The sequence below is a fragment of the Myotis daubentonii genome, chromosome 2 (genome assembly GCF_963259705.1).
Source record: "Myotis daubentonii chromosome 2, mMyoDau2.1, whole genome shotgun sequence".
Lineage (NCBI taxonomy): Eukaryota > Metazoa > Chordata > Mammalia > Chiroptera > Vespertilionidae > Myotis > Myotis daubentonii.
This window is the reverse complement of record NC_081841.1, coordinates 48,806,892-48,823,871: the sequence shown is the minus strand read 5'-3', so window position 1 is coordinate 48,823,871 and position 16,980 is coordinate 48,806,892. Positions and strand designations below refer to the sequence as shown.

At 57.4% G+C, this 16,980-nt stretch overlaps 1 protein-coding gene across 7 annotated transcripts in view; it reads left to right on the top strand.

The window, feature by feature from the left end:
- The window catches only part of HDAC7 (histone deacetylase 7), a 39,248-nt gene extending 22,423 nt beyond the window's left edge, over positions 1-16,825 (top strand). For all 7 annotated transcript variants that reach the window (XM_059682676.1, XM_059682675.1, XM_059682671.1 and 4 more), the window contains 17 exons: positions 81-261; positions 443-639; positions 857-1,027; positions 2,157-2,376; positions 5,833-5,966; positions 6,168-6,288; positions 6,544-6,593; positions 7,830-7,937; positions 9,092-9,147; positions 9,283-9,370; positions 10,442-10,561; positions 10,797-10,894; positions 12,280-12,398; positions 13,751-13,884; positions 14,201-14,285; positions 15,404-15,542; positions 15,695-16,825. In XM_059682676.1, coding sequence (XP_059538659.1) covers positions 81-261; positions 443-639; positions 857-1,027; positions 2,157-2,376; positions 5,833-5,966; positions 6,168-6,288; positions 6,544-6,593; positions 7,830-7,937; positions 9,092-9,147; positions 9,283-9,370; positions 10,442-10,561; positions 10,797-10,894; positions 12,280-12,398; positions 13,751-13,884; positions 14,201-14,285; positions 15,404-15,542; positions 15,695-15,740 — 2,067 coding nt within the window. In that variant the 3' untranslated portion in view covers positions 15,741-16,825. The remainder of the gene's footprint in view (positions 1-80; positions 262-442; positions 640-856; positions 1,028-2,156; positions 2,377-5,832; positions 5,967-6,167; positions 6,289-6,543; positions 6,594-7,829; positions 7,938-9,091; positions 9,148-9,282; positions 9,371-10,441; positions 10,562-10,796; positions 10,895-12,279; positions 12,399-13,750; positions 13,885-14,200; positions 14,286-15,403; positions 15,543-15,694) is intronic.
- Positions 16,826-16,980: the final 155 nt, after the last annotated feature.

Genomic DNA, 16,980 nt, shown 5'->3' with positions numbered 1-16,980 from the left:
TCCTGCTGCCTCACCCGTCTCCTTCACTGTTCTCTCTGCTGGAGCCTGCTCCCCTGTGACTCCTCCCGCCTCTCCCCCAGGCTGACGGTGACCGCAGGATCCATCCAACTCTGGGCCCTCGGGGGCCAGTCCTAGGGAGCCCCCATGCTCCCCTCTTCCTGCCCCATGGCCTAGAGTCCGAGGCTGGGGGCACCATGCCCTCTCGTCTGCAGCCCATTCTCCTCCTGGATCCCTCAGTCTCTCACACCCCCCTGCTGACTGGTGAGTCCTGCTGCTTCCCCAGGGGAGGGGTGGATTCCGGCACCCTGGTAAGGGCTGCCCCCTCCGCTGCCCCATCTTGCTGTGCATCTCCCTGCTGAGTCTCTGCCCCCACCCATGCCCTTGCTTCTTTCCATTCTTCTCCATGGCTCCCCCCTGATGCCACCCCCCACGTTCTTTCCAGTGCCCGGGTTTGGGCCCCTGCCCTTCCACTTTGCCCAGTCCTTACTGACCACCGAGCGGCTCTCTGGGTCAGGCCTCCATTGGCCGCTGAGCCGGACCCGCTCAGAGCCTTTGCCCCCAAGCGCCACCGCCCCCCCATCACTGGGCCCCCTGCAGCCCCGCCTGGAGCGGCTCAACCCTCACGTCCAGCTGATCAAGGTGAGGGGAACGGGGTAGGGGAGGTGGTAGGGGTTGCTTCACTGGGCCCACGGGGGCTGAGAGAAGAAGGGAGGGTTTGGAAGGGCAGGGATCTGGAGCGCCGAGAGCTACTTGGCCAGTGGCAGCCCAGCCAAATCAATGGCCACCCAGCCCGCCACGTCCCACCCCACACTCCACGCTCCAGCATGGCTTCTCAGCGGGCATCTTCCCTCCTCAGAGGTCAGCCAAGCCGAGTGAGAAGCCCCGACTACGGCAGATACCCTCGGCTGAGGACCTGGAGACGGATGGTGGGGGAGCGGGGCCCCCGGGGGATGACAGCCTGGCATGCAGGGGGTCGAGCTCGGGGCAGCATGAAGCCAGAGGCCCTGTTCTCCAGCAGCACCAGCAGGTATGGCAGTGTCCGCGTGCCCCTCAGAGGTGTAGTCAGTTAACGCGGGGGCCTGGCATAGACGGAAGGGAGGGAGATAGGATGTCAGTGCAGGGAACAGCTCTGAGACCCACGATGTCCGCCAGATCCACACACACACATGCACATGCGGTGCACATAGGCATGCAGGCACACTTTCACTTAGACGTGCACTCCAGCCAGCCTGCCAGGCTCCGGGTGAAGCATGTCCCTTGTCCAGCAGTGGGACTAGCCTTTGATGGAGCCATACACATGCCTCCCCTGGTACTTCTCTCTGGGACCAGTTGTACTGTTTCCAGGAAGGTGGCTAGGGCAGGAAGTGGGGCAGAGCCAGGCTCAAGCGCGCTAACCAGCACTCCCACCGTGTGATCAAGCCACGGGGTAAGCATTTGCTAGGGCTGCTGTCACAAGTACTACACACAGGGCAGCTGAAGCAACAGCAATGCATTGCCTCCGTTCTAACGGCTAAAAGTCTGAAATCCAGGTGTTGGCAGGATTGGGTCCTTCTGAGATGTGAGGGAAGGAGCTGCTCCAGTTCTCTCCTCAGCTCGTAGGCGACTGTCTTCTTCCTGTGTCTTCACATTGTCTTCCTTCCATCCATGTCTGTATCCCCATTCCTCCTCTTTATACGGACAAGAGTCGTGGTTTAAGGCTCACTCTAATGACCTCACGTTACCTTGGTTACCTCTGTAAACACCCTGTCTCCAATTAAGGCCACATGCCAAGGTACCAGGGGTTAGGATTTCCTTCATCAATATGAGTGGGCCCATCAGATGTGGTAACAGTGGCTCACGCAGGTCCCCATGTCCTCGGGCAGGTGCACGGTCCTTGTCCCTGAGATCCCTCACCAGGGTTCGGGCTTTGGAGTCCCGAGGGCCCAGGGAGCTCGGGGGAATGGGCCGGTCAGTCTGAGGTGCAGACCTTTGGGGGCTAGTGGGAATAGGGAGCTTAGAGTCAAAGGCGGGAGCCTGGCTGGGAGGCAAGACTGGAGGCCTCACCCCTGGAATCACAGCAGAAAAGGGGGCCTGTTTGGAGGTTTCCGAGGTGTTGGGCAGAAGCACAGGGAGCAGGATCCTGAGAACCTGGAGACTGAGGCCCCTGTGTCCCGCAGGTGTTCCTCTGGGAGCAGCAGCGACTGGCCGGACGGCTGCCGCGGGCAGGCACTGGGGACTCTGTGCTGCTCTCCCCGGCTCAGGGCGGTCACCGGCTCCTGTCTAGGACTCAGTCATCCCCAGCTGCACCTGCCTCACTGCCAACGCCAGAGCCCCCCAACCAGGCCCGTGTCCTGCCCAGCTCAGAGGCCCCTGCCAGGACCCTGCCCTTCACCACAGGTAAGTCCTGGATTAGCGTGGGGCAGAAGGAAGGGCTTGGGACACACAGAGGCTGGGGCACGGGTCCATGTCTGCATCACAGCACCACTCAGGACAAGGCCACAGCACACTTTCTTGGTCTCGTGAGACCCACACCGCATCTGTGAAGCAGGGGGATAGGTGGTGGTTCTCGTTTTACACACGAGAAGACCAGGCTCGGGAAATCTAAGGTGACAAGCTTGTGGTCAAATAGCAAGCTGGCAGTCAGAGCGGGCTAAGAATTGTCAGGAGCTCCTGACAGCTAGTTCAGGCCTTTCAAAAATGACATCATTGTTTTTGCTCTGCTTGGAGAAAGAGCTCAAAAGCATTTTAGAAGTTTTGCCCGGCCGGTGTGGCTCAATAGTTGAGCATCGACCTATGAACCAGGAGGTCACACTTTGATTCCCCGTCAGGGCACATGCCTGGGTTGCAGGCTCGGTCCCCAGTGGGGGGCGTGCAGGAGGCAGCCAATCAGTGGTTCTCTCTCATCATAGATGTTTCTATCTCTCCCTTTCCCTTCCTCTCTGAAATCAATAAAAAATACTTTCTTTTTAAAAAAGGCATTTTAGAAGTTCTGAAAAATGCAGAAAAAGCATAAAAATCAGCAAGCAGTATCCCCGCACCCAGAGGTAGCCACTCTTAAACACTGCTCGTTTCTGTCCTTGTCCTGGTCGTCTGTACACACACCACACACAACACCACATGTACCACAGACACAGTACCCCGCTTTATTCAGTTAACATATTACAAATACTTTGTGATATAATCAATCTTCAGAAATGAGGATTTTATAGTGTTCCATCATAGTACTTTATTTTTATTTAGAGCCCGGGGGTCCCTCAGCTTGGCCTGCACCCTCTTTCAGTCCAGGACCCCTCTCTCTTTACCTCCCGCCTGCTCGCTGCTCCTTACCGCTGGGCTCGCTGCTCCTTAGCGCTGCCGTGGAGGTGGGAGAGGCTCCCGTCACTGCTGCTGTACTCGCCAGCTGTGAGCCCAGCTCTGGCTGAGGGGCACTCCCCCCTGTGGGAGTGCACTGACCACCAGAGGGCAGCTCCTGCATTGCGCATCTGCCCCCTAGTGGTCAGTGCGCATCATAGCAACCAGTCGTCCTGGTCGTTCCGCCATATGGTTGCTTAGGCTTTTATTATATAGACTAGGGGCCCGGTGCACGAAATTCGTGCACTGGGTGTGGGGGCGGGGGGAGTGTCCCTCAGCCCAGCCTGCCCCCTCTCACATACTGGGAGCCCTCAGGCGTTGACCCCCATCACCCTCCAATCGCAGGATCGGCCCCTTGCCCAGGCCTGACTCCTCTGACAGAGGTGTCAGGCCTGGGCAGGGGACCCTCATTTCCCCCCATCACTGGTTCTGCCCCCAGCCCAGGCCTGATGCCTCAGCCAGAGGCGTAGACCCCCATCACCCTCTGATCGCCTGATCGGCCCCTTGCCCAGGCCTGATGCCTCAGCCAGAGGCATAGACCCCCATCACCCTCCGATCGCCTGATCGGCCCCTTGCCCAGGCCTGATGCCTCAGCCAGAGGCGTAGACCCCCATCACCCTCCGATCGCCTGATCGGCCCCTTGCCCAGGCCTGATGCCTCAGCCAGAGGTGTAGACCCCCATCACCCTCCGATCACCTGATTGGCCCCTTGCCCAGGCCTGACGCCTCTGCCAGAGGTGTCAGGCTTGGACAGGGGACCCCCATCTCCCCCCGATCACTGGCTCTGGCCCCCGCCCAAGCCTGACGCCTCTGACCCAGGCTTCAGGCCTGGGCAAGGGGACCATCATATCCCCCCAATCCCCGGCTCAGCCCCCCGCCCAGGCCTGATGCCTCGGCCAGAGGAGTTGACCCTCATCACCCTCCGATCACCAATCACCGGATCGGCCCCTTGACCAGGCCTGAGGCCTCCGGCAGAGGTGTCAGGCCTGGGCAGGGGACCCCCAGCTCCCCGCGGTTGCAGGCTCCGCCCCTGCCCAGGCCTAACGCCTCTGGCTGAGGCGTCCAGCTTGGGCAGTGGGGACCCGCAGCTGCAGCGGCCCCGCAATCGTGGGCTCTGCTTTAGGCCCAGGCAAGGGACCCCTAGCTCCCGGGACTGCCAGCTTCGACTGTGTCCAGCTCCCATCGCTGGCTCCACCCCTACTTCCTGCTATCACTGGCCAGGGCGGCAAAGGCGCCTGATTCTCCGATCATGGCTGGGGGGTAGGGCAAAGGCGGCCCCAGGGCCACCTTTGCCCTGCCCCCCAGCTCTTAGCTCCCCCCTGGGTTTCCGATCACTGTCAGTGGCAAGGGGCTTCTTCCTGCTTTCCCTTTCACCTCCCTGCATTGTGCCTACATATGCAAATTAACCGCCATCTTGTTGGCAGTTAACTGCCAATCTTAGTTGGCAGTTAACTGCCAATCTTAGTTGGCAGTTAACTGCCAATCTTAGTTGGCAGTTAACTGCCAATCATAGTTGGCAGTTAACTGCCAATCATAGTTAGCAGTTAATTTGCATATAGCCCTGATTAGCCAATGAAAAGGGTATCGTCGTACACCAATTACCATTTTTCTCTTTTATTAGATAGGATTTCTTAGTGGTTGGGCAGTTAGACGGTTACTTGTTTTTCCTCATTTGAATTTCCTCGTACCTAAACCTTCATTCATCCCTGCGTCAGTCTCAGGGAGTGGCATCCCTGGGTCCAGTGGTGTGAGAATTCTGAAGACCCTGACATCCAGACTTGCTGAAAGGGACCGTCCCACTGGCAGTGCACAGGGCCTTCCTAGGTGTTCACTGATCAAGCTGAAACAGACACTCCCCAAAACCGCATCTGTCTTGTCACATGGCCCCGGGTCGCTCTGGGCTTCCCAGCTCCCAGTTTTGGAGTTTCTGTGGAATTCTTTCTCCTCTGGCTCCTCCTATGTGAGTCAAGACATCCAGTGTGAGACCCCAACATCGGGCCTCTCTTTGTTAGGCTCTGAGTTCTTTTTTTTTTTTTTTTTTAATATATTTTATTTATTTTTTACAGAGAGGAAGGGAGAGGGAGAGAGAGTCAGAAACATTGATGAGAGAGAAACATCGATCAGCTGCCTCCTGCACACCCTCTACTGGGGATGTGCCCGAAACCAAGGTACATGCCCTTGACCAGAATCGAACCTGGGACCCTTCAGTCCGCAGGCTGACGCTCTATCCACTGAGCCACACCAGTTAGGGCAGGCTCTGAGTTCTTGATGTTGTGGAAAGGTAGTCGCCATGTGAGAAGGATCGGTGTGTCAGGAAGGTGGGGCCGTGTTGGTGTGCATGTGAGGTGGTGAGGCTGCCCGGGTAAGCAGCCGGGAGTGTGAATTCGTGGGAAGGGCCAAGGTGTAGGATGGGGTGTGGGGTGTGTGTGCCAAGCCTGGTTCCATGTGGCGGGGGGCACTGGGGACTCACTGGGGTGCTGGCTCTGACCCCCGCGCCCCCCAGGGCTGGTGTATGACTCGGTCATGCTGAAGCACCAGTGCTCCTGTGGAGACAACAGCAGGCACCCGGAGCACGCGGGCCGCATCCAGAGCATCTGGTCCCGGCTGCAGGAGCGGGGCCTCCGAGGCCAGTGTGAGGTGAGGAGGCGGTGGGCGCTGTGGAGCCGGGGAGGGAAGGGGCCGAGGGCCTAGAGCCAGCATGAGGTGGAGGAGGAGGCGGGTGGTGGTGTGGCAGGGAAGGGGCCGAGGGCCTAGAGCCAGCATGAGGAGGAGGAGGCGGGTGGTGGTGTGGCAGGGAAGGCCAAGCAGGGCCTCAGGAGCTCCGTGGGCCCTTCTCAGTGTCTCCGAGGCCGGAAGGCCTCCCTGGAGGAGCTGCAGTCGGTGCACTCCGAGCGGCACGTGCACCTCTACGGCACCAACCCGCTCAGCCGCCTCAAACTGGACAACGGGAAGCTGGCAGGTAGGGCCCAGTGGTGTCTGGGACCCTCGGACCTCCCCTGGCTCACCTTGCCTCCCCGTCCCAAACCTCTCCTGTCCCAGCTCTGCCAGCCTGTCCCCCCTGCATCCTTGACATCCCCACGCCTCCCCGGCCCCTCTGCTGCCCATCCCCTCGCCTGGGCACCCACCCTGGCCCTCTTTCCCGGGCCTCCCTGTGTCCTGGCCAGGCCAGAGGCTGTGAGGGTTCAGCTCACACACACCCGGCCTCTCTCCACAGGGCTCCTGGCACAGCGGATATTTGTGATGCTGCCCTGTGGTGGGGTTGGGGTAAGTGTGCCCGGGGTTCTCGAGCAGGCATTGCCGCGGGCTCTCAGGTCTCCTTTCCATGCCCCCAGGTCCCACCCTGCCTGCTTGTTCTTGTGGTTCTGCCAGACCCGGCGGGCCAGAGACTTTCCCATAATGCCCCTCTGCTGTGTCCTCAGCCCACCAGTATCTCCTAAGTGTGGAGCCTGTGCCTCACACTTAGAAGGTGCTTGGTAAATGTCGAGTGAGGCTCAGAGAGCAGGGCCAAGATCATCCCTTCATAAGACCCCAGGGGTCGGGACTGGCCACTCACCGGAGTGAGCCCCCAGGCAGAGTCGGGGCTGCCTGGGCTGGGACTGTGGGTGCCTCCAGTGTCCTTGGGGACTCAGGCACTTCCCTCCCACTCCCCACGTTCCTCCCTCCCTCCTCACACTGCTTGGGGGCTTCCTGCCTCCCTAGCAGTGCCTGCCTTGCCTAAAAGGTCCCCGCAGTGGTTGCCCGGCTGGCAGTGGTTGCCCGGCCAGCCGGTGTGTGGAGGCAGGGGATGGAGACCTGGTTCTGGAGGGAAATGGGAGCTTAGCTGGGGGGACTGTTGGGAGCCAGTCAGCGCCCTATTCACAACTTCCCATTTCTTGCCACTTTCTGATTTTTCCAACTGTTTTTGCTTCTGTTTTCTCCTCCCTCCTCTCCCTCTCTCTCTGTCTCTCTCTCTTTCTCCAGCCTCTTGAGACTCTCTCTGCCTTCCTCGCCTCTCTTGATTCGCCTCGCCCTCCCCATCTCCCCATCATGCCCCCCGGCCCCTCCCTAGCCTTGAGGCCCAGGGACTGGGTTTGGGGGGCCTCCCAGCCTGGGCTAGGGGCCCTGAGTGGAAGACAGTGGTGCAGACGGCCCCTCGAGCTCCGACGTCCCGCAGGGCCTGAGCAGAGCCAGCTGGGGCTTAAAACCCCCTCCAGGCCCAAACCCCAAGTCCCGCCCAGGTAACGCCATGCCCCCTCCTCTGACCGGGGAGGCAGGCGCCACGCCGCCAGCAGTGCTGGCCCCATACGGGCTGGTGATGTGGACTGAAGCTGGGAAGGAGACGTCATGCTGGGACTGGGGGATACAGGAGGCCTTGCCTTTGGGCGGTGGGGCACTGGGGAGGCAGCACTGTCTGCCCAGCTCCCTGCCCCGGGGTCCTGGCCATGGGGTGGGCACCACCCATGGGCCCCGGCTCCCGTGGGAAGCCTTGGATGATGCGGGCCCTGACTCTGGCCCCCACAGGTGGACACTGACACCATCTGGAACGAGCTGCACTCCTCCAATGCAGCCCGCTGGGCGGCCGGCAGCGTAACCGACCTGGCCTTCAAAGTGGCTTCCCGCGAGCTGAAGGTAAGACATCTGGGTTGCAGGTGGGCAAGCCACGGAAGGAGGGAGCAGAATGAGGCAGCCGGGGGCCCAGACCCAGGGCCCCGACATCTCATTTCTCTTGGATAACACCACAGGGCTTTGGAAGGGGAATCAAGAGCTCTGGGGACCAAGATGAGGTTTGAACCGTAGGTTCATGTTACTTGGTAGGGAGTCCACCACTGTGACCCTGGGCCTTTGGTCTCTAAGAGACACAGGTCATGATCACCCAGGATCATTTAACATAGACCCAATGTGTGACTCTAGGCAAGTTGCAGGAGTCTCTGGACCTCTGTGCATTGGCAGATTGTTTCTTGGCAGTGTTGAAGTTTTTTGTGTGTTTTTTTTGTGAAGTTTTTTGTGTGATTTTTAGAGAGAGAGGAAGGGAGAGGGGTAGAGATATAGAAACATCAAGGTAACTGCCTCCTGTATGCCCCCTACTGGGGATCAAGCCTGCAACCCAGGCACGTGCCCTGACCGGCAATTGAACCGTGACCTCCTGATTTATAGGTTGATGCTCAACCACTGAGCCACACCGGCCGGGCTCCCCCTGCAATGCTGAAGTTTTATAGACTGGGTTGGTACCTGGGCTGGACACCTTACAGGGGCTTGTCCTGCGGTCCCCCTCCCCCCACCCCGTTGTTTAGGAGCTCAGCCCAAGGGGGTCACGGTGTCCTCAGTGTCAAAGCCCTTTGGTGGGCCTTTGCAGTTAAGGGCACAGAACTGGGTTTAGAATTCTGGCTCCACCATTGACAACCAGGCAACTTTGCACAAATTGCTTAACCCACCTAAACTTCAGATTTCTCCCGTCTGTAAACTAGAGCTAATAATAATGTTTATCTCATGGAGATGTTATGAGGATGAAGTCCAGTGTTTATAAAGAGCTCAGCACCGTGCCAGGCACGTAGTTTTGGCCCAATAAACAGCTGTTGTTACGAAGTGCTAACAGCCAGGACACACCAGGCAGGGGTTTCTCTGTTCACATCCAGCCTGAAAGCAGAGGATGCCAAGCCTGGGGGCTGAGTACCGGGCACTTCAGACCCATCCTGGTTCTGGGAGGAGCTGGGGCTGGGGCATGTTTATGGAGATGGGGTCAGAGGGCTGGCCCTTCAGTTGATAAGCATTCTTTCCATTTCCAGAACGGTTTTGCTGTGGTTCGGCCCCCAGGACACCATGCGGACCGTTCCACAGCCATGTAAGGTCTGGGGAAGGCCTAGGTGGGATGAGCCTTTTGGGGCTGGACCAGGCCAGGAGCGGGTAGAGACGGGAGGCCGGACAGGTGGAGGCGCAGGACGGATGGGCTGTCAGGACTTCCCTTTCCTCCTCCCAGGGGCTTCTGCTTCTTCAACTCCGTGGCCATCGCCTGCCGGCAGCTGCAGCAACAGGGCAAGGCCAGCCGGATCCTCATCGTGGACTGGGTATGTCCTGGTGCCCAGCCCCTTCAGACCCAGAGCCCTGTCGAAAGAGTTCTGAGCCTGGCGTCAGGAAATGTGGCTTCATGTCCTAGTTCTACATTGGCCTCGTGAGCCTCCGTTTCCCCCATGTATAAAAGGTGGGAGAAGACAGTGTATGGGAAGGCCTTCAGCCATAACTGACTCCCACAATGGGAGGAAGGAACCATTTGAGTGCTGTCTTTTGGCCTCTGTTGGCTTCTTTCTGCGGCTTTGATTTCTGCATTTCCCCTATAGATAGTGACAATAATAGTAACAGCAGATAACATTAACATTCCACTAATCACATCCGAACACTGATGGGTTTTACATGTGACGTATTTATTCCTGACTGTAACCTGGTTTTCAGACAAAGGAAGTGGGCACAGAGAGGTTAAGTAACTTGCACACAGCCATGCGCCTAGTCTGTCCTGAGCCGGATTTGAAACCCGTTGGTTAGTGCTAGTGTACGTGCATCTAAGTATAAGCTGCCCCACTCTGCATTGACACCTGTGATTGGGACATGCCTGTACAGAAGCTGAGGACAGTAGAGGAGTTTTCCACACGTGCACCCATGCATGGTCCTGTGAGCTACCGACTGCAGAGCCACAGCTTTCCCTAGGATGGATGGCGGTGGGCCTCACGTACCTGCCCCTCTGTACTTGAGCTTGTTTCTCATCACCTGCATCATTCCATGACCTTGGACAAGACACAGTAGTGAGATTTTCTGATGTATCATCCTGGACTCTTCCCTCTCCTCCACTAATCCACTCCCACACACTCTCTCATGGTCAGGTCTGCCCTTGGCATGCTTCCTCCCCTTCAGGGTCTCATAAACACCCCCATTCAGCATGTTATATACACATCTCTGCATACATGCAGAGACTGAGGCTCAGAGAGGGCCCATGGATTACTTGGGGCCACTCATTAGTTTTGCTCTAGGAACTCCAGTTTCCTCACCCCGGCTAGGGTCCTGACCCTCAAACTGGTCACTAACCTCAGAACCCTTCCAACCTGCTCCCGTCTCCATCTCTCTGATCCACTGCCCATCTCCCACAGGACGTTCATCATGGCAATGGCACCCAGCACACCTTCTACGAGGACCCCAGTGTGCTCTACATCTCCCTGCATCGCCATGACGATGGCAACTTCTTCCCGGGCAGTGGGGCTGTGGAGGAGGTAACCACGTGTCGGGTCTACCTCTTCCAGCCCCATTGACTCTCTCTCGTGACCCTTACTCTGCCTCTGTTACAAGTAGCTGTGTGATCCCGAATAGATTGTTTAGCCTCTCTGATCCTGTTTCTCCATCTGAAAGTGAAGAGGGTATATGAGCTGGTCTTGCAGAGCTAACATCCTGGCATTCCTCTCCTGGGACTCTGCTCTCCTCATGTCTCTCTTGCGTCCTGTTTTCCAGGTGGGAGCTGGCAGCGGTGAGGGCTTCAATGTTAACGTGGCCTGGGCCGGAGGTCTGGATCCCCCAATGGGGGATCCTGAGTACCTGGCTGCTTTCAGGTAAGTGCTCTGAGGCCTAGACCATCAAGGCCACCCTTTCCTGCCCTTTTCCCCAGCAGCACCAGGTTGGAGGCAATCAGTTGGTTTGTCAGCCTGTCCTCATTCAATCACCAGACATTATAAGCCAGCCCGAGGCAAACAAAAGCAACAGCACTGTTATACTGGCCTCTAGTAGCCTCCAGTTTCAATGCAAAGACAGGAAATAGAATGAAATAGTCAAAGGGTACTTTGTAAAGGCACTTGTTACCAAGAGCCAATGTTGAACTGAGTGCTGGGAGACAGGCAGGTGGAGTGAGCAGAGCAGACATTCAGTCCAAGAAAGCTGCCTGGAGGAGGTGGGCTTTGTGCAGGTGAGAAATTTAAATTGCAGAGAAAGATGATGTCCATATTGGGGGAATTGCTTAGGAAAAGCCATTCTAGAAGAGCAGCTTTGGGCTCTTGTTCAAGAGCCTTTATATATTTCTTTCTGGGGCTCTACCACTCCATTTGGGAAAAGGAAATCTGGAAGTAGGTCTCCAAATACTTTCCTGGAGATATTTTCCATGAGAGCTAATTCTGCTAAAGCCCTGCCCATAGCCCAGGGCTTTGAAAGACACCAAAATGGACCCTAGAGGTGGGTGAGGGATGGAGGGAGGCAGCTGTGGGGGTTGGCAGGGGCTGAGGAGGAGAGAGTACATCTGGGTAGCCCAGGATCTCAGAGTCTAGTCACCCTAGTCAGCTCTTAGGTGGTGAGTGGCGAGGTGTGGTGGCAACTAAGTACCGAGTATTTCTAGTCCCTGAGGCTTAGTGACCTGTACCTTTCTTGTGGCTCTGACCACTGCACTCTATAGCCACACACACATACTCTTCTTTCATCCCCTCTGGTACCCCATTGGCTCCTTCCTGCCTTGTTCCAGTTGAGCACACTTGGTGGCCGAGCCCTTAGGCAACTTCCCCTGTGCAGAAGCTAAGGTCAAAGAAGTGAGAGGGGCCCTGGCCGGTTTGGCTCAGTGGTTAGAGTGTTGACCCACTGACCAAAGGGTTGCAGGTTTGATTCTTGGTCAATGGCACATAACTCAGTTGCAGGTTTGACCTCGCCCCCTGTTGGGGCTCAAGTGGGCAGGAGACCACCCATTGATGTGTCTCTCATGTTGATGTTTCTTTCTCCCTCTCTCTCCCTCCCACTCTCTTAAGAATGAATGGGGAAAATATCCTCAGGTGAGGATTTTAAAAAAATAAGGAAGTCAGAGGGATCCATTAATCCTTCTGGGAGATTGGGTATCTTGGAGTCCTAACAGCAGGGTGCCCCACAGTAAAGGCGGTAGAGAGGGCTGGCAGCAGTGGGGGCCCTTGGCCTCTGCCCAGCAAGGCTAGTGTGGTGAGCCCTCCTTCTCGCACCCTCACAGGATAGTCGTGATGCCCATTGCCAGAGAGTTCTCTCCGGACCTGGTCTTGGTGTCGGCTGGGTTTGATGCTGCCGAGGGTCACCCAGCCCCACTGGGTGGCTACCATGTTTCCGCAAAATGTAAGGAGGGCCCAGCCTAGGGGACTGAGGGCTAGACTGGGAGGGGAAGGCGGCTGTGTCAGGCCAGGACTGTGAGTGTGGGGACTGAGGTACGGCAGCTGGCCCTGGGATTCCCTGGGTTCTCCTAGCCTCGCGTAGCCCAGGGCCCTTCCTCACGACCAGCTCCGTTCACCACGGAAAGCTTGACTGAGTCACACCTGGGGACACAGGAAGCTCAGCCATAGGACTTCCCCTGCCCTAAGTGTGTCATTCCCAGGATGGGCTTGCAGCTTCTTTGGAGGGAGGATAGGAGGAGCAGTGTTCTCAGAATCGAGGGAGCCCGCTCAGCCTGCTGGGCCACAGGGCCTGCAGGACAGAAAGAAAAGATGGTGAGACTCATTGAAAAAGACGTCGCTGGAGTCGATGTCCCCAGTTCAAGTCCTAGCCCTGCCGTTTACTAGCTGTGAACCCTTGTGCAAGGACCTTAACTTCTCTGAGCCCTGAGTGAGGCATACTAATAGGTTTCACATGGGACTCCATGTGAAAGCGCTTGGGATGGTAGAGTTTTGCATCTGCATCATATATATATATATATATATATATATATATATATATATATATATATAAGCCTAAATGACTGTTCGACCTGTAACTATGACGTGCACTGACCACCAGGGGGCAGATGCTCAATGCAAAGGCATGGAGACATGGAACGGACTGATGAATCTCAGAGGGAAGAGGGAAGTGGGGAGGGCGGGAAGAGATTAACCAAAGATCTTATATGCATACTAGAGGCCCAGTGCATGGATTCGTGTACCAGTGGGGTCCCTCAGCCTGGCCTGTGGGGATTGAGCCGAAGCTGGTAGTCCAACATCCCCCAAGGGGTCCCAGATTGCAAGAGGGCGCAGGCCAGGCCGAGGGACCCCACCAGTGCACGAATATGTGCACCGGGGCTCTAGTCCTATATAATAAAACCCTAATATGCAAATCAACCAAACTATGGATCGACCAGTTGCTATGGTGCACACTAACCACCAGGGGGCAGATGCTCAATGCAGGAGCTGACCCCTGGTGGTCAGTGTGCTTCCCCAGGGGGAGTGCTGTTCAGCCAGAAGCTGGGCTCACAGCTGGCGAGCACAGAGGCGGCGTTGGGAGCCTCTGTAGCCTCCGAGGCAGCACTAAGGACCCCTCAGGGGATGTCCGCTTGTGCAGTCTAGGCTGAGGGGCCCTCCTCTGCCCCGCTAGTGCACAAATGTTCACCGGCCTCTAGTTATGTATAAGGGAAGAAGCAAGCAGGGATATAATACGTGGAGAGGGTCCACCTCTCCTCCACTCCTCTCCCTCCCTTCCCTCCCCTTTCCTCAAATATCTAGGTTTTGGGTACATGACGCAGCAGCTGATGAGCTTGGCTGGAGGTGCAGTGGTGCTGGCCTTGGAGGGCGGCCATGACCTCACAGCCATCTGTGACGCCTCCGAGGCCTGTGTGGCTGCTCTTCTGGGCAACAAGGTGAGCTGCTCCCCTCATCCATGCCTCTGGGAACAGGGGCCCAGCACTCGCGCGACTGCCCCCAAAGAGCAGACAAATGGGGTGCATCCCTGAGGGCCCACAGATAGGGCGGGGATGGCCAGGCCTGGAATAAGAGGGACAGAGCGGATGCCTCTTCCCCAGGTAAGGTCTGGAGCCAGAACCTCCTGCCCTAGGCGGAGCCAGAGGCACATGCCTATCTGTGCCCAGAAACCAGAAAGCCAGGGCCCTTGGTGTGGGGGAGACCTGGGCTATGGGTCCCCAAGACTGGTGGTTGATGTACTATTTTCTTCCGTAGGTGGATCCCCTCGCAGAAAAAGGCTGGAAACAGAAACCCAACCTCAACGCCATCCGTTCTCTGGAAGCTGTGATCCGGGTGCACAGTGAGTGTAGAGGGAGAACACCCACTGACCCTAGACTTGGGAGAACCTCAGGGGTGCTGTTCCCAGTCACCAGAGCTTCCACTGCCAGCCAGCTAGGAACCTTGGGGCTGGTCAGGAATAGGCTTCCTATCAGTCACCTCAGCCGGATGGTGGGGCAGCCACCCCAAGTGTGGATACCCTCAGAGCCTCCACATGGGCCCCGCAGGGACCACCAGACAGTGGCCTGCCTCCTCAAGGCAGGACTGAGCTCCGATCTCCAGCCACAGCCCCAGGCCAGGGCCAGTGAACAGCTACACTCAGGCTCGTTTGTTAACAGTGCTGGTTCACACCTCACCTTCAGTCCTGGCCACAAGGGCCTCAGACGCTCTGCCCGTTTTGGGGGCTGGGTCTTAAGATAATCCCACATTTGGAAAGCACTTTAAAATTTCCATTTCAACTCGGTACCTATGGAGCATTTTGTGTAAATACCCATGATCTATGCGAGGGATACAAAAAAGGGATAAATTAGGTTTCCTTGCATCTGGGCTCAGTAAGGGCATGTAGGGAACATAAAGGTGTTGCGGGAACTTTGTACAGAGCCCTCGCTCTGGGCGTGTTCCCTGGACCTGACCTTTCACAAGAGGAGGCAGGGCGGGCATGTCCATGTGGGAGCCCGGGGCGGGTGAGTGGCTAACCGGTGGCCACCCCGTGATGACAGTCAGCTCTCCCTGTGCTGGGTCCTGGGCTGACCATTGCTGGACTGACCACCTGCTCCTGTCCTGTGTTCTGGGCTGACCATTGCCTGGGGCTGATGCCGTTAGGAACCATGCACCTGTGGGAATAGGCTAGAGACGACCTTTCAGCCAAAGGCGGGGGAGAATGGCTTGGGCACCTATGAGGCCACCTCATAGCCATGCTGAATGCTCTGCTCACTTTGTCAGGCTGTGGGGGCCAAGTCAAGGAAGGTTGGGTCTTGAGGTAGAGGCAGGTGAGAGAACTGACCCCAGATTGAGGATACGGCCGCTACTCTTGGACCCTGGCCTGAGATGTTCGGTCTCCGTACTGGTCTAGGATGTGTGGGGAGGCAGGCTGGAGGACTTGTTCTCCCCAACCCGCTCTGACTAGGCTTCTTGTCCCAGGTAAATACTGGGGCTGCATGCAGCGTCTGGCCTCCTGTCCAGAATCCTGGGTGCCCAGGGTGCCAGGAGCTGACGCAGAAGAAGTGGAGGCAGTGACTGCACTGGCATCCCTCTCCGTTGGCATCCTGGCTGAAGAGAGGTAATACCGCCCCCCGGCCGGCAGCCTCGCCACCCCTTGAGCCCTTCCAACCTAAGGATCCCAGATTCCAGCCCAGCCTTCTTGGGAAGGTGGGCCGAGGCCCTCTCTGCAGCCCCTGGCCCCCCAGCAACCCCATGCTTATCCTCCCCCAGGCCCTCAGAGCAGCTGGTGGAGGAGGAAGAACCTATGACTCTCTAAGGCTTTGGAATGGTTCTGCCGGCCCATCCTGCCCTTCCGACCTGGTTCTCTTCTTACCTCTGGCAACAGTACCTGCTCCTGGGGTTTTCAGAGGTCCTCTGGGCAGGTAGTTGTGGCCAGAGAACAGTCCCTTGACAGTCACTCCAAGGAGACTGCAAAGGCCCCTGGGTCTAGGATAGGGACCAAAGAGGACCCTGAGGAGGCAGGCAGGGCAGCCGGCCAACCCCCTGTAGGGCTCTCCTAAAAACAGAGTCTGCCCATGTGGGGTCCAGGCCCTTCTGGGCCCCCATTCCTCAGGACTGCACGGAGGACTGGCTCAGTCAGGCCCACCCATAACCACTATTCTTGGCGCTGTAGACCCTGGACTTTGCACACAGCCCCAGGCTCCACACAGAAATGTGAACTTGGCCTCAGCCAGGGTAGCCCTTCCTAGGCTCTGAGGGCTGGAGGTGGGGGGGAGGGAGACAGACAGGAGGAGCCAAGGGGTCCTATATCCCTGAGTGCAGGGGGAGTCCCTCCTCTTGCCTGTTTACTCAAATGACTATGGAAGCCACCCCAACCCCGCACCACCACCGGGCAGTGAGACAAAGCTCCCTCGAGAACAGTCATCGTTAGGCCCCCTCTGGTGCCGACCATCTCAGTGCCCTGGTGGAGGAGATGGGTGCTCTTGGAGTTCCGTGCTTCCTGATCCAATGGTGCCAAACCCTCATCTCCCCTCAGAAGCATAGTGTGACCCCCAGGGATCCCTCGGTCACTGCCCCCTCCAGGAGTGTTCTCTTTCTGGGGTGCCTCCCACCCCAGCTCCAACTCCTGCCCCACATAGGACTAGCTTGGCTGAGGGGGAAGGGGGTAGGAGAGTAGATGCAAGACATGGGGGAGGGGAGGCAGACTGGCAAAGTCAAGGCTTCTGGGGCCAAGAAGGATAGTACGTGTGTGCGAATGTGCGCGAGAGTGTGTGTGCGTGTGTGCGTGTGCGTACATGTCTTCCCTAGGACAACCATACCCTGTGTATGTATGCATGTTTTTGTAAAAAAGAGAAAAAAATGGAAAAAAATCTGAACAATAAATGTTTTATTTGCTTTAAAGGTGCACATGACAGGGGATGGGGTGTGCAGGGGGCACACAGCTCCACAGCACAGCCTGCGTCTGTTCGCTGTGGAAAAGAAGGGACCGACCCCCCCCCCCCTCCCCCAGCTCCTTGCCCCTTGTGGAGCTGCCCTGCAGGAAGAATCCATTCTGA